Here is a 12,714-nt window from a genome sequence, read left to right on the forward strand (position 1 = left end):
AAGGCCGCAAGAAAAGTTGCGGCCGAAAAAAAAAGACGGCGGGGTTGATTATGATTCAATTCCCCTCCATCCAGTCACTCTTTCTTCTGGCTTCTAGCCAGTCTCTGTATTGCAGGAATTTCTTTATCTATCCGTGTTCTTCAGCTTTTCCCGGTATCCCAGTATGAGCCGCTGAATCATTCCGTGCTGATAAAACAGTTCGAGATTCATCACAACCCCTCTCTGCACCGGTAGGTACTGTGCTCCGTCGAATTGCGATGTCCACCATCTCGCTTGATTTCCCCTTGCTGACCCAAGAAACCTCGCTTTAGGCCGGCATACTTCACAACATGGCTGATTCCTCGACCCCGAACTACCCCGCATCGTTGGATACTCTGTTCAGCGAGGCATCGCTTAAAAACCAATATGACCCGGTACGCCTAGAAGATGGGCAAATAGTACCAGTCCTCGAGCTGCCACTTGCAAAAGCGGTATTCGGACACGCCTCTACAGACGACGGGACTCTCCAGCGCGTATCCCAAGGAGAGATATCATACACCGAGTTTGTGTCGGCAAAAACAAAAGCAGTGATTGCCGCACCTCTTGATGGCCTGGCCCCTGAGCAGCAGAGGTCCCAATTGTTGCACATCGGCCTCGCCGCCCTTTTCGCGTTCCTTCAAACCAACGTTACTGGTCCGCCGCTCGAATTCAAATCCGCAGATATTATCGTGCCCTCAATTTTACGGTCAAACCCCACCACGCTCCGCGCAGTTCGCGATAGAGTCATTCGGGATCTCTCTGTCGATGGAGAGGCGGCATATAAGCTCACTCCATGTGTGGAGCTCTTCGCTGTTGCGAAGTCTATTTTGGTCGATGCGGATGTTCTTATTGGGGATGGCCCGTTAGTGGCCCATACTATCCGGATGCGTGTAAATTTCCTCCACCAGAAGATGCTATCTGAGGTTACGAGCACGCTGCAGGAAGCTATTCACAAGGATTTGGATGTCATTAGTGAGAGTTTGTTGGATGAGAAGTCTTCTTCTTTGGATAAGGGCAAGTTTTTGTTGGAACGTGCCACTGTCCTCATTCACCACGGCTTCGATGCTCAGGCAAGAACCGATCTCGAGAACGCTGCTACGGAGCGAAAGTTCGAGTTCGCGCTCACCGGCAGACTGGGGAAGCGGACGAAGTTCCAGGACAGGGATATCAGTCAGCTTGTCATCTTGGGGAAGAGTGCGGGCGATGAAAGCAACACAGATAAGATTGAGGGCTCCGAGAATGCTGACGGCGACGTACCTGCCCCAAAGAAGTTGGACCTCAACGATGATACACTTTTGGAGTCTATCTCTTTCACTAAATCCGATAAGAAGGAGTCTCAGGAGAAGGCTATGACTGTACAAGAGGAGTCTACGCTTCCGCCTGCGTTGGCGTCTCTTGACCCCGGAGAGCAACCAATGCTTGACCCAATTGACTCCGCCATCCTTCTCTCATTCGCTGCCGCAATCACTAATACTAGACCCGAGGATGGACTTACTCGAGAAGAGACCGCTCCCTATGCTACACGGGTTCTTGATGGTGGCAGTTCAAACTGGCAAATATACACACAGGGTTTGCTGCTGCGAAGCCGGATTGAAGGGTACAGATCCAGAACAGTGGAGAGAGCTGTTTTACAGATGCAAGCTGTCGTCGACCAGGTCCTGGCGGACACGGCTACTCTGGATACTCAAACGACCGAATCTCAGCAACAGCCATCAACTTTCCTACCAAGGCCCGAGAGAGATGAGTCTGCATCGGCTGCAGATCGACTCAAATACATCTGGCTACTGAGCTTCTCCACGCGTTGGGACCTCGAATCTGAGCTGGCCAACCGATGGGTCAATCTTGGAGGTCTTCGAACCGCTCTCGAAATCTACGAACGCTTGCAGTTGTGGGCCGAAGTCGCGCTCTGTTACGCTGCGACGGATAAAGAAGACAAGGCCAGGATCACCGTCCGTAGGCAACTCTACGAGCCAACGGGTCAAAACCCAGACGATGAGAATGAACAGTTCGAAGGGCAAGAACTATCTCCTCTTCCCGCCGACGCTCCCCGCCTCTTCTGCATTCTCGGTGACCTCCAAAGTGACCCAACCCTGTACGACCGCGCTTGGGAAGTTTCGAACCACCGATATGCACGCGCTCAGCGCTCTCTAGCCCGCCACTTCCTCACTTTGCAGCCTCCTGCTCTCGAAAATGCCGCCGAAGCCTACAAAAAGAGTCTGCACATCAACCGCCTCAACCACGGCGCCTGGTTCGCCCTCGGCTGCGTCCAACTCGAGCTTCAGCGCTGGGACGAAGCAATCGAATCCTTCACAAGAACCGTCCAACTTGAAGATACCGATGCAGAAGCATGGAGTAACCTCGCCGCAGCCATGCTCCGAACCTCCAGGCCCTCTGAATCCGATGATATCCAAGAACGACCACATCAAGAACCACCGCGCGAGCTAGCCGAGGACGAGGAAGAATCCGAAGAACCTCAAAGGGCACCCCAAGACCCCCATAAGCGCAAACGCGAAGCCATTGCAGCCCTTCACCGTGCCGCACAATTCAAAAACACCGACGTCCGCATCTGGGATAACCTCCTCACCGTCGCAGCTTCCATACCTCCCCCATTCACTCCTTACCGCGATGTCATCGCCGCCCAGCGCAAAGTCATTGAACTGCTAGGCCCAAAAACTGGCGAAAAGTCAATCGACATTCCAATCCTCGGAATGCTAGTCGACCACCTTGTTACCGCATACAATTACAACGACCTTCTCATCCAGCCCAATCCTGATTCGACGCCAACGGAGGGCCAGGTATCAGACACAAAGCCAGAGCCCGTCATCCGCAGTGGTACAATCGCCGGTTCGATCCTCTCGCTAATCGAAAACTCTGTCATCCCCCTAATAACCCACTCTGCGCCGCTCTGGCTCCTCGTCTCGAGCGTCGAGCGCTTCCGCGAACGTCCGTCTAAGGCTTTGGAGGCGCATGAAAAGGCCTGGCGTGCGACTGTTGCTTCAGCGTCGCAAGGTGCGTTCCAGATGGGCGATGAGAAGAGGTGGACGAATATTGTTACTGCAACGGAGAGGCTGGTGCGCAATGGGTATGCAAAATATGGCCCACTGGATAGGGAGGATGCAGTCCCTGGCGATGAAGCGGAACTCGTTGCTAAAGATTGGAGATTTAAGGCGAGGAGTGCGGTTCGAGGGATCATGGGCAAGGGGAAGGAGTATTGGGAGGATACGGAAGGGTGGGAAAGGTTGAAGGAGTTGCAGAGTGAGGTCGGGGGAAGGTAAAGAAACGCCTAAAGAACTTGAGGTTGAAATGATGAGACATGGTGAGCGTTTGATTTAGCTGGCCAGCCTGCTGCTGTTGTTTTTTGGCCCATATATGGTTTCGTTTTTCTTTTCCCATTTTTGGTATGTGTCTGTATTAGGAAAAAAAAAAAAGCCTTGATATGTTACCCTACCGAGTATTACCCCCATGGAGCATGGCCATCCTGGCCTGTTGATTTGTCTGCTTGATGTCCTAGCTATCGCCCCTCCAATTTCCTCTTAATCATCCCACAGAAGCTCTCAAATAGCACGGAATCTGTCCCCTTGAGCCATCGAACTACGACTCGGACAAGCTTATCCTCAACCGGATCCATCCTCAATTGAATCTTGAATCCAAGCGCCGCCTTACCCTCATCAACCTCTGGCTTTTCCTCCGAGTTGGAAATCTTCATCTTCCGCCTGTATTGGCGAGACCAGACGTTTTCTGGAGCGAACCCGACGCCCATTGCTAGGTTTTTGCGCCACACCCAGTGGACATGAAGGGATGATAGTTCCGTATCTGCAATTCTGCCTACATTGTCGATGGAGCTATCGGGCAGCTCAAAGGTGTATTCTGATGGGAAAGGGAGAAGATGTTTAGGAAAACCGGGTATGCCGCGCGCGACGCTCTGTAGTGATGTTAGGGCTCTCTTAGTCGACAAGGGGATTAAGCTAATCCATACCACAGTGGGGCGGAGATCTGTCCATGACCAAGCGATTGCCCACCGCTTGGTTTTATTTCCCTGAACAAATTCCGTCACGGCGTAGTTATGGTTCCCCAATTCTATGAGTTTTTCAACTATCATGGAAACGCTGCTAAGCTTCCCAAGCATTGATGTATACCAGAGGACTCGTTCTTTGAGCTGGATACTCTCCGTGATCATTCGGATTACATGAGATATTTCCCCTCCAGGGGTTACCATTTCGATCTCCGCGCCGGTGCATGCCTGATTCTGTTTATTAACAATTGTTCATTCGTGTTCAAGCTGGACACCATACTGAGAATGGAGGCCTCTCTTTCTCCTCAGCAGAAGCTAGCATCTCGTCTTGAGAAGAGTAGAATGGGGGGTTGCACATCGTAAAGTCGAGCCTTCGAGCCGTTAGTCTGAGATGGGAGCAAGAATGAATCGCAATACCTTTCAACACCAACGGTGTCCAGTGGAACAAGATCATCACTGGAGCTTGTCTTAACGGCCCGAATTCGCGATTCCAGCTTGTTAGCTTTGATTGTATGTTTGGAGGTTCTGATATTTTCATTGTCAATATCTTATTCGGTTAGCCATGCGCAGAACTATGTAGTGGATACACCATCTCACCAGACGCAATGAAATTCCAGCGAGGTCTCATTGTAACCCCTAGAAGAGGGTATATGCTGCAACATCCTGTTCCACTGCTCATATTAGACGCTTCTTAGAGGAAGCGCGTGGGACATACATATCAAGGCCTGTGACAACCCTGTCGGGGTCATAGCCATCTCGATATTCATCTCCTGTTGTGTCTAAGAGATCCTGCAACCATAGGACATAGTTCAATCTGATATTGTGAGCACAGGCACGATTCAGATATTCGTGGGCTTAGTTCACCTGTTCGGAACCTGGTGTAGTGACTGCGTTAGTCGCCATAACTGTAGAGGGTCAAGTTTGAACGTACTGGTGGGCACAGTCGGTCCTCTGGGACTTCGACCTTCAAACCAAAGTCTCGTTTGAGAAGGCTCACGGTCAGTTGTCTGGGAACCAAGAGTCAGTCGAGGAGCCGACCCGAAACCATGCACCATCGTCATTTACCTAACAGCGTCGGGGTCTGTGAAATCCAATTGGTTATTTGGTTTCAGGCTATTCTAATTTTAGTTACGGAATTCCTGGGCCGGGTCTCAGGTTGTACGGACAACTTAGCGAAATCAGGGGATTGGAGTGCGAGAGATGCGAAGTTCACGCCGTCTTTGTAAATATTGCGAGCTGTGGCCATGGTGCCATATACAAGCGGCCAAGGGTTAGGCTTTTTCGAGAACGAGGGGCAGGATTGTCGCTCGGAAAAGAGCAGGATCTCATCTGTGACTCTGGATTGTAAGGTGGTGTCCGGATGCGCGTCTCATTAGCCAGGAGTTCCTTGACGTGGAGAATCAGTCTTGTGCTGGTTGGGGCTTCCTCCGGGCTTTCAGGCACAAGTTGCCTCGGACTCACCAATTGGGGTTTCACCATCAGCAGCAGCCCTACGAGGGACCGCGTCAACCCAGGAAAAAAATGCCAAGATGGAGAAAGACAAGTTGTTTCCGGTCGTCGAATGAACGAAGAGCACGAGCTGTTTCGTTGACCAGGGGGCGTGAGGAGCTGCCTAGAGTGGAGAGATTGGCCATGACGCGGGGCGGCAAGACGTCATTCCCAGCGCCCCTCGCGATGATCAAGAGCCAGACTCGACAAGGCGGTAGGACAGCCTTTTTACCGTACCACTCCCGCCCCTCGCTCACGCTCCCTTTATCCAAGTCTGCTCGGCTGGGTGTGCTCCTCGTCGGAATTGGGTTATTTCGTCAATTGATCAACAACATAGCACCCGAGCGCTGCATTCCCCTGCCGCCAGTGTCACCATGGATAATTTCAAGGATAAGATCTCTAACCTTGGGGATCACTTCAAAGGTCAATCAATAACCCTAGAATTGCTATTGCCAGGATATTAGATTGCTAACGTCGAGCACCACACAGACACCCATATCGATGAAAAGGCACATCACCTAAAACACAGAGTCGGCAAGTTCTTCAACATTGTAAACCCAAACCACCGTCACGATGAAGAGCATGAGCAGGAAACCGACAAGAAGAGAACTGCAGTGAGCGAGTCTCACCGTTTTGGATCCTTTGCTCCAATTCGAGAGGGAAACAAAGTCAAATGGTATGTCGATGCACTCGACTACCTCTGGGCTGTTTCCATAGCCTTGGAGCAAGCAAAGGAGGTCATCTATATCGAGGACTGGTGGCTTTCGCCAGAACTATTCCTTCGCAGGCCCGCTGTCACGACGCAAGAATGGCGACTAGATCACATTCTTAAGCGTAAGGCAGAGTCTGGCGTGAAGATCTATGTGATCGTATACAAGGAGGTTGGTTGTCCCTGGAGTAACATATTACCGTCAACTACTAACTTCGAGTAGGTGAACCAAGCATTGACGTGTAACTCTGCTCATACAAAGCATGCTCTCCGGGCACTTTGCCCCGAGGGAAGCCCTGGGTACGGGAACATCAAAGTTCTTCGCCACCCAGATCATAATATTTTCGAAAACGCGGCCGACATGACATTATACTGGGTAGGTTGTGTCTGGTCGTGCAAGGCTCCGTCAGGACCGGAGCTAACATTTACAGGCCCATCACGAGAAATTTATCGTCATCGACTACAACGTGGCTTTCATTGGAGGTATTGACCTATGCTTCGGTAGGTGGGACGCACACCAGCATCCACTAGCGGACGTGCACCCCTCAAATCTAAGGGCAGAGGTCTTCCCCGGGCAAGAATTCAACAACAACCGGATCATGGACTTCCAAAGTGTAGGGGACTGGCAGTCAAATGAGATCAGTAAAGCAGAGTACGGCCGGATGCCATGGCATGATGTCGCTATGGGATTGATTGGTGACTCTGTCTATGACATTGCTGAACACTTTGTCCTCCGGTGGAATTTCATCAAGCGTGACAAGTATAAACGAGACGCAGGCGTTGATTGGCTTCTTCTCGAAGGTCGCACTGGAGATGATGAAGATCTTGTTGCCGTTCAACGCCCCAAGTACCCAGTTGGTGACTACGTGCAGCACCCTTATTCGCCTCTGAACACCAAGCTCCGTGGCAAGCAGGGATCCGTTGGAGCACAAATTGTTCGAAGTAGTGCTGATTGGAGCAGCGGTATCCTGGTCGAACACAGCATCCAGAACGCTTACAAGGAGATTATCAGCAAAGCTGAGCATTATGTCTACATCGAGAATCAGTTTTTCAGTAAGCATTTTGTGGTTGTCCTATGTCTCAATGCGGCCATGCTAACGAATCCTAGTCACTGCAACTGGCGACCAGCAGCAGCCCATTCTCAACACAATTGGACGTTCTATCGTCGATGCTTGCGTCCGAGCGGGCAAAGAAGGAAGGAAGTTTAGAGTGATTATTGTCATCCCCGCAATTCCCGGGTTTGCCGGAGACCTTCGACAGGCCGAAGCGACTGGGACTCGGGCTATAATGGACTACCAGTATAAGTCGATCAACCGAGGAGAGCACTCCATCTATGGCCAGATATCGGCGCAGGGAGTTGACCCTACACGTAAGTTACAGATAGAACTCGGTGCAACCAGTACTTAGCTGATAAACTACAGAGCACATCTTCGTCTTCAATTTGCGGGCGTATGATCGAATCAACAAAACCCCTGCCCTTGTGGAATTGGAAAATGAGGCCGGAGTAACATATCATGATATCCAGCGTGGAGTGGCAGAAACTCTTACGAGCGAAAGTATCCATCCGGCCATCGGTAAGGAAGGCGATAAGCACGAAGTCAACTACGGAGATGCGGAGAAGGAGAAAGAAGAGCGAATCGCCAGACTACAGAAATACGAGGAACGGAATGAAGCTCGCAAAGGGCAGTCCACCGCCAACAAAGACAATGTCTCCCACGTAACAATGCTTAACGGCGGCAAAATGTCTGATGAGGTCTGGGAGGGTGATCCTGAAGCAGAGAAGGAGAACTTCGTTCAGGAAGAGCTTTACGTACACGGCAAGGTGTGTATTGTGGATGATAGGGTGGCAATCTGCGGCAGTGCCAATATCAACGATCGAGTAAGCGGCCCCCTCTGACCACTTCAAACAAAAAAAAAAAAAAAAAAAAAAAATTGCAAGCTAATGTTCTCAGTCCCAACTCGGATACCACGACAGCGAGATCGCCATCGTTGTTGAGGATCAAGATTTCATCAACAGCACAATGGACGGGAAACCTTATAAGGCAGCGCGCCTTGCAGCGACTCTTCGACGACAATTGTGGAGAGAGCATCTTGGACTGCTCCCGGCACAGGAATATGATGCATCCGAACATCCGAATGCCCAGCCGCCCACAGTCTGCATGAATGAGATTCTCGAGGGCCCGGAGAATGACTTCGTCGCCGACCCGTTGAACGATGAACTCTGGAAGACATGGACAGGTCAGGCTAGCGTCAACACCGACATCTACCGACAGCTCTTCCGTACAGACCCTGATGACAATATAAAAACCTTCGAAGAATATGACTCGTATAGGCCCAAGGACGGATGTAAGCTTGGCCACCTATTCGATCCCTACATGCCGGCCAAGGAAGTCCGAGAGAAGCTCGATAAAATCAAAGGGCATCTCGTCTGGATGCCTTTAGACTTCCTAAAGGATGCAGAAATGGCGGAACCAGGTCTGCAGGTTAACCAAATTACGGAGGTACGTTCTCCACGCATCTTCGATCTTCTGTTCTTCCTTCGCGTACTGACAATCCCCACTAACAGAGTATTTACACCTGATATCTCACGCAACATAACTCCATAAATCCGGATTCATTTTCCGCTTCATTCATATTTTACCTATTTTCGCCCTCTTTGGATTGCTTCAGTTCGATTAATCTCCAAATATTCCTCTACTTAAAGGATATTTTACCCAGAAATTTTGGAATTTAGTTATAATTGGAGCGTAGCAATACAGCCTCTCATGAAAATCTTCCCTCATGCCTCATAAGATGGAGTTATACCAACATACCGCGGCCGATCCCTCGCTCAACAACAAACCTCGTATAATCAATCTCATTACTTGGGACTTGGAACCCAACTAAACCTTACCCCCACGCACCAAAAAGGTCCAGGCAAGTCCAGCCAGCCTCCAATTCGAACACGATTCAAGGATCAAAGAATTACACTTTAGTATACATACCCTACCACGATAAACTCTTACTCCTCCCAAAAATGTAATTTTGTATTATTGGTCAAAAGTAAGAAAAGCGTCGTGGGTATCACACGCACTCTGCATGGTGCAACCATGTCCAACCATGGTTATACCATAGGCAGCATACCTAGTCTATTTCGGTAGCTCGGAACCAAAGCGCGGACACAGTCGGTGAAGCACAATGGCATTCATTTTTGGCACCATGCGCTAGGAAGCTTCTAGAATCTATTAGAGAAATTCGTATGTGGGAAGTCTACCTAGTGCTGGCCCTTATCTAGCTTAGCCTCGCGTAAGCGAGCACAGGTTTCTATGAGTATGTTAAATTCATCGATACGGTGAAAATCCTCGCGTTGTGTTTCGGAGTGATTCGATCTCTTGAATTGAGAGTTTATAGCGGACGAATGGAGAATGCGCTGCGCAGGATAGGGTGGCTAGAGAGACGAGATAGGGCGAGGTGAAGTTCAATTGGAACTTGTTTGAGTAAGGTTTCTCGTCCTCGCGTTAGGGCAGTGACTGTGCAGTGTGCAGCTTGGTAAGGTCGTACAGTGGAACTGGTCAGGTGCGCAATCATACCATGCCGCCCATGCCATATCAGTGGCACAGACGGATTGAACTGAAGAAATAGTTGAAGCGGAATTCGAGCATGGCCTGCAGTGCTGGAGCGGCATCGGAACATCGCTGCTTCTGGATGAACTGTGGAACGTGGGGATTAATTTTGTACCGGGAGTGGTTGGTTGATCTCGGCTGCGTCGCCGCAGTAAGGTTGAATTTTTTTCTATCGAAAACGAAAAGAGGGATTACAATTAATCTATGGATAGGTATCACAATCCACGCTTGATAATAAGATGCAAGAAAGAGCACAATTGATCCACCAATCATACATGCAAAGTAAGCTGGACGCAGAGTGGCAGGAGACAAGGATACTCGACGACAGAATCAAATGAGACATCAAGATCAAACAGAAAAACGAAATAAACTTTGCTTTTGCTCCCGATCCTTGAACACCATCGCAATGCGTCGTTCACAACAGAAAACGAGTTTCATGGGCATAGCATCGGTTCGGCCGTTAGTGCTCCATTAAAATGATTAATAAGCGCTCAAGAAAAGAAATAGTGAAGTGAATAGTTAGATCAAGTGCCATCGAAAGCAGACAGGCCATTGGAAAGGCCAATTTTGGTCGAGGCCAGCCAAGGTACCGATTTGGAGATCGTTATGATATTGGCTAGGGCCAAGGGAAGCCTTGAACCTCAAATGGGTTGCGATCTTCGATCCGATTGGATGGTTGGCCATGGATGGCAGCATCTATGAAAGCTGATTCGTCCAAAGGCCAGAAAATATGAGGTGGGATTCAGGGAACATTTTTGAAACTGAGTTTTGAACGAAGAAAGAAAAGCAAATCCACGTATCGCGAGCTGATGCTGTGGGAATCGTGGCTGGTGTTGCCGTGACTAGAGCGGTTTGTGGAAACTGTCGAATTCTAGACAATAAAACAGGTCAGCTCGTGGGTTGGAAAGTACACAAGAGCGCTGTGCCGAAACTGAAAGAGGACAAGGCATATTGTTTCTCATACCAAGTCGTAAGGGACATTAAACCGGGTAACAGCCGAAATGTAACTGTTACTTATGCTTTAGCGGTGTGGCAAGCATTGCAGCGGCAGTGGCCACAGATCTTGCAGCGCCAGATAGCAACAAAAGGCCCGGAGTTGCAGTCAGAGCACCGCCAGGTAAGGATATTGCCGTTCGTGGCCTGCACAATGGCAAAGACATGGCCAGAGCACTGATTGGCCATTGTTGACGCTATTCTAAATCAGGTACCTAGTACAGTTAGCATCCAGTTTGCGGCCCTGTTTTGACTGGTTTCCAATGTCTAAATACCTCGTGCAGATATAGAGTTCAAAGAAGCTTCGTGATTACCAGAAGTTTCGGCAGAGTGTTGCAAGTGCGGATGATCACCTCGATCCGAGAACTTTGGGCAAAGCAGCCGGCCAGGACTTCTAGAACCTGGAGTAAGGGGATGTGAAACACGGTGGATGAGATTGGTCTTGCGGGAAGATTTCGAAAAAGAGAGGCAAAGGAGGTAAACGTTCCCGGATACTGTGTCAATAAGTAGTTGGTTCAGAGAATTTGAGCGAAGGAGAAATTGTCGTGGAAGATGAGAGTGTTGGACTGGGGCTCCATAGTAGGTATAAATAGGGCGAGCTTCAGACGTGACTGGAGAACGAAGACATCAAGGATTAACGGGTACATTCACTCAGAGCAGCTGTTAAACAACAGGTAACCCGGCAACTGTACGAGTCCAGGCCAGGAGCAGGGCCGGCTGCATGGAAATTGTCTTTATCGGATAGCAACTGACGATGCAAGTACCCGATTATTCTCGGTCCATTGGTGAGTGGAGCCACGAGAGAAAATTCAATTATAATTTGAAAATCACCGGAGGAAATAATCGTCAGGATGTGTACTTGACTTGCAAGGTTGTGGGCGTCGTTTCCAAAAGTCCTACTAGAGTTGTGTGTAGATTCGGGAGGCTGAGGTAGCGACGGTGTAATAATAGGAATCAAAAACCGATCGCAGCCATTCGGAATGAAATTTAGAGGGCCCCAGGCTCAACTATAAATGATATATCTCTAGTGGGCCATCCAGGTGGGTAAAAGCTTTCGGGGACGGAGAAAGGCATGCAATAGTGTCGTCGTTAACTTTGGGCGAGCACTGCTCCATTAGCAACCGCCAACAAGGTGCCGGGTCTGGACAGGAGCTCCCTTCCCAATTGAGGGCGCGCCGACGAAACAAGAATATGCATGATTTTACCGGATCGACAAAGGATCGGTTGATCGCACAATTTCACAGGCAGATCTTCAAACCTGGTGCGCAGTGCCTTCCCAGGGCTGTGGTGCTGGATCCCTTCTGGCGTGCAGATCGTGAGGGTCTGTGTGGGAAATAAAGCTGGTCCTGCATCAAACTGGGTTCTGGAGCCAGAAGACAAAAAAAAGTACGCGCTAGTGAGAAAACAAGGTACGAAGCTGAGTTTGCTGAGACTTTAGACTCGAGAAAGTGGGAGGGAGAGAGAGCCGATCTCCAGTCTGTCAGTTACTTTTGACTTTTCCGTCGTTTTCCCAATCCAGCGGAACCAAAATCTAGCTTCATCTTCCCAACTTTCCTTCCATCGTTCTTCCTGCAGCTCCAGTTTCCTCCATTCCATTCTCGGGTTCTCCACTTCTTCAGCCCCCACGATCAGCCGGAGTCTCATCATCATGACACTTATCTACTGGCTAGCTTCAAAGTCCGGTCAAAAGCTCGTTATCGCAAGCAACTCCCCCCTCGCCTCATCCTGTGGCCGACCGCCGTGAACGAATCCTCCCACAATGTATGCTCATAGGAACAATCTTCCTTAAAAGTGGGTATGATCCACCGCCTAAAGCAGGGGTGTCCCAGCTTCCCAGCCCTGCAGAAAGCCAGGCCTAGAGTGCTCTTGACTTGAAGCAATTGAGGCTGTCC

At 49.8% G+C, this 12,714-nt stretch overlaps 5 protein-coding genes across 5 annotated transcripts; 3 read left to right on the forward strand and 2 right to left on the reverse strand.

Annotated features, from left to right (window-relative positions):
* Positions 1–3,411, forward strand: ASPVEDRAFT_356508 (tetratricopeptide repeat protein). Its single transcript, XM_040811042.1, has 2 exons — positions 1–234; positions 312–3,411. Exon 2 carries the CDS (start codon positions 330–332, stop codon positions 3,291–3,293), a length of 2,964 nt encoding a protein of 987 aa, XP_040672842.1. The 5' UTR covers positions 1–234; positions 312–329; the 3' UTR covers positions 3,294–3,411.
* A 118-nt stretch (positions 3,412–3,529) lies between these two features.
* ASPVEDRAFT_141676 (DUF890 domain protein) lies at positions 3,530–5,276 on the reverse strand (the record flags this gene model as incomplete). The annotated part of the gene is made up of 10 exons (XM_040807771.1): positions 3,530–3,940; positions 3,995–4,258; positions 4,311–4,401; positions 4,448–4,577; positions 4,628–4,701; positions 4,746–4,844; positions 4,895–4,905; positions 4,962–5,037; positions 5,096–5,143; positions 5,197–5,276. The coding sequence occupies 10 exons, from the start codon at positions 5,274–5,276 to the stop codon at positions 3,530–3,532; spliced, it is 1,284 nt and encodes a 427-aa protein (XP_040672843.1).
* A 17-nt stretch (positions 5,277–5,293) lies between these two features.
* ASPVEDRAFT_46460 (uncharacterized protein) lies at positions 5,294–5,686 on the forward strand. The gene is made up of 2 exons (XM_040813557.1): positions 5,294–5,416; positions 5,492–5,686. Exons 1-2 carry the CDS (start codon positions 5,391–5,393, stop codon positions 5,619–5,621), a joined length of 156 nt encoding a protein of 51 aa, XP_040672844.1. The 5' UTR covers positions 5,294–5,390; the 3' UTR covers positions 5,622–5,686.
* On the forward strand, positions 5,522–9,012 carry pldA (putative phospholipase PldA). Its single transcript, XM_040813558.1, has 8 exons — positions 5,522–5,941; positions 6,008–6,399; positions 6,451–6,603; positions 6,659–7,280; positions 7,336–7,596; positions 7,649–8,106; positions 8,180–8,728; positions 8,794–9,012. Exons 1-8 carry the CDS (start codon positions 5,893–5,895, stop codon positions 8,806–8,808), a joined length of 2,499 nt encoding a protein of 832 aa, XP_040672845.1. The 5' UTR covers positions 5,522–5,892; the 3' UTR covers positions 8,809–9,012.
* A 1,600-nt stretch (positions 9,013–10,612) lies between these two features.
* Positions 10,613–11,900, reverse strand: ASPVEDRAFT_356296 (uncharacterized protein). The gene is made up of 4 exons (XM_040811039.1): positions 11,515–11,900; positions 11,137–11,433; positions 10,844–11,019; positions 10,613–10,700 (listed from the first exon to the last, which is right to left on the reverse strand). The coding sequence occupies exons 1-3, from the start codon at positions 11,543–11,545 to the stop codon at positions 10,844–10,846; spliced, it is 504 nt and encodes a 167-aa protein (XP_040672846.1). The 5' UTR covers positions 11,546–11,900; the 3' UTR covers positions 10,613–10,700.
* Between the last annotated feature and the right edge of the window lie 814 nt (positions 11,901–12,714).

This window comes from Aspergillus versicolor, assembly GCF_001890125.1.
Source record: "Aspergillus versicolor CBS 583.65 unplaced genomic scaffold ASPVEscaffold_12, whole genome shotgun sequence".
Classification (NCBI taxonomy): domain Eukaryota; kingdom Fungi; phylum Ascomycota; class Eurotiomycetes; order Eurotiales; family Aspergillaceae; genus Aspergillus; species Aspergillus versicolor.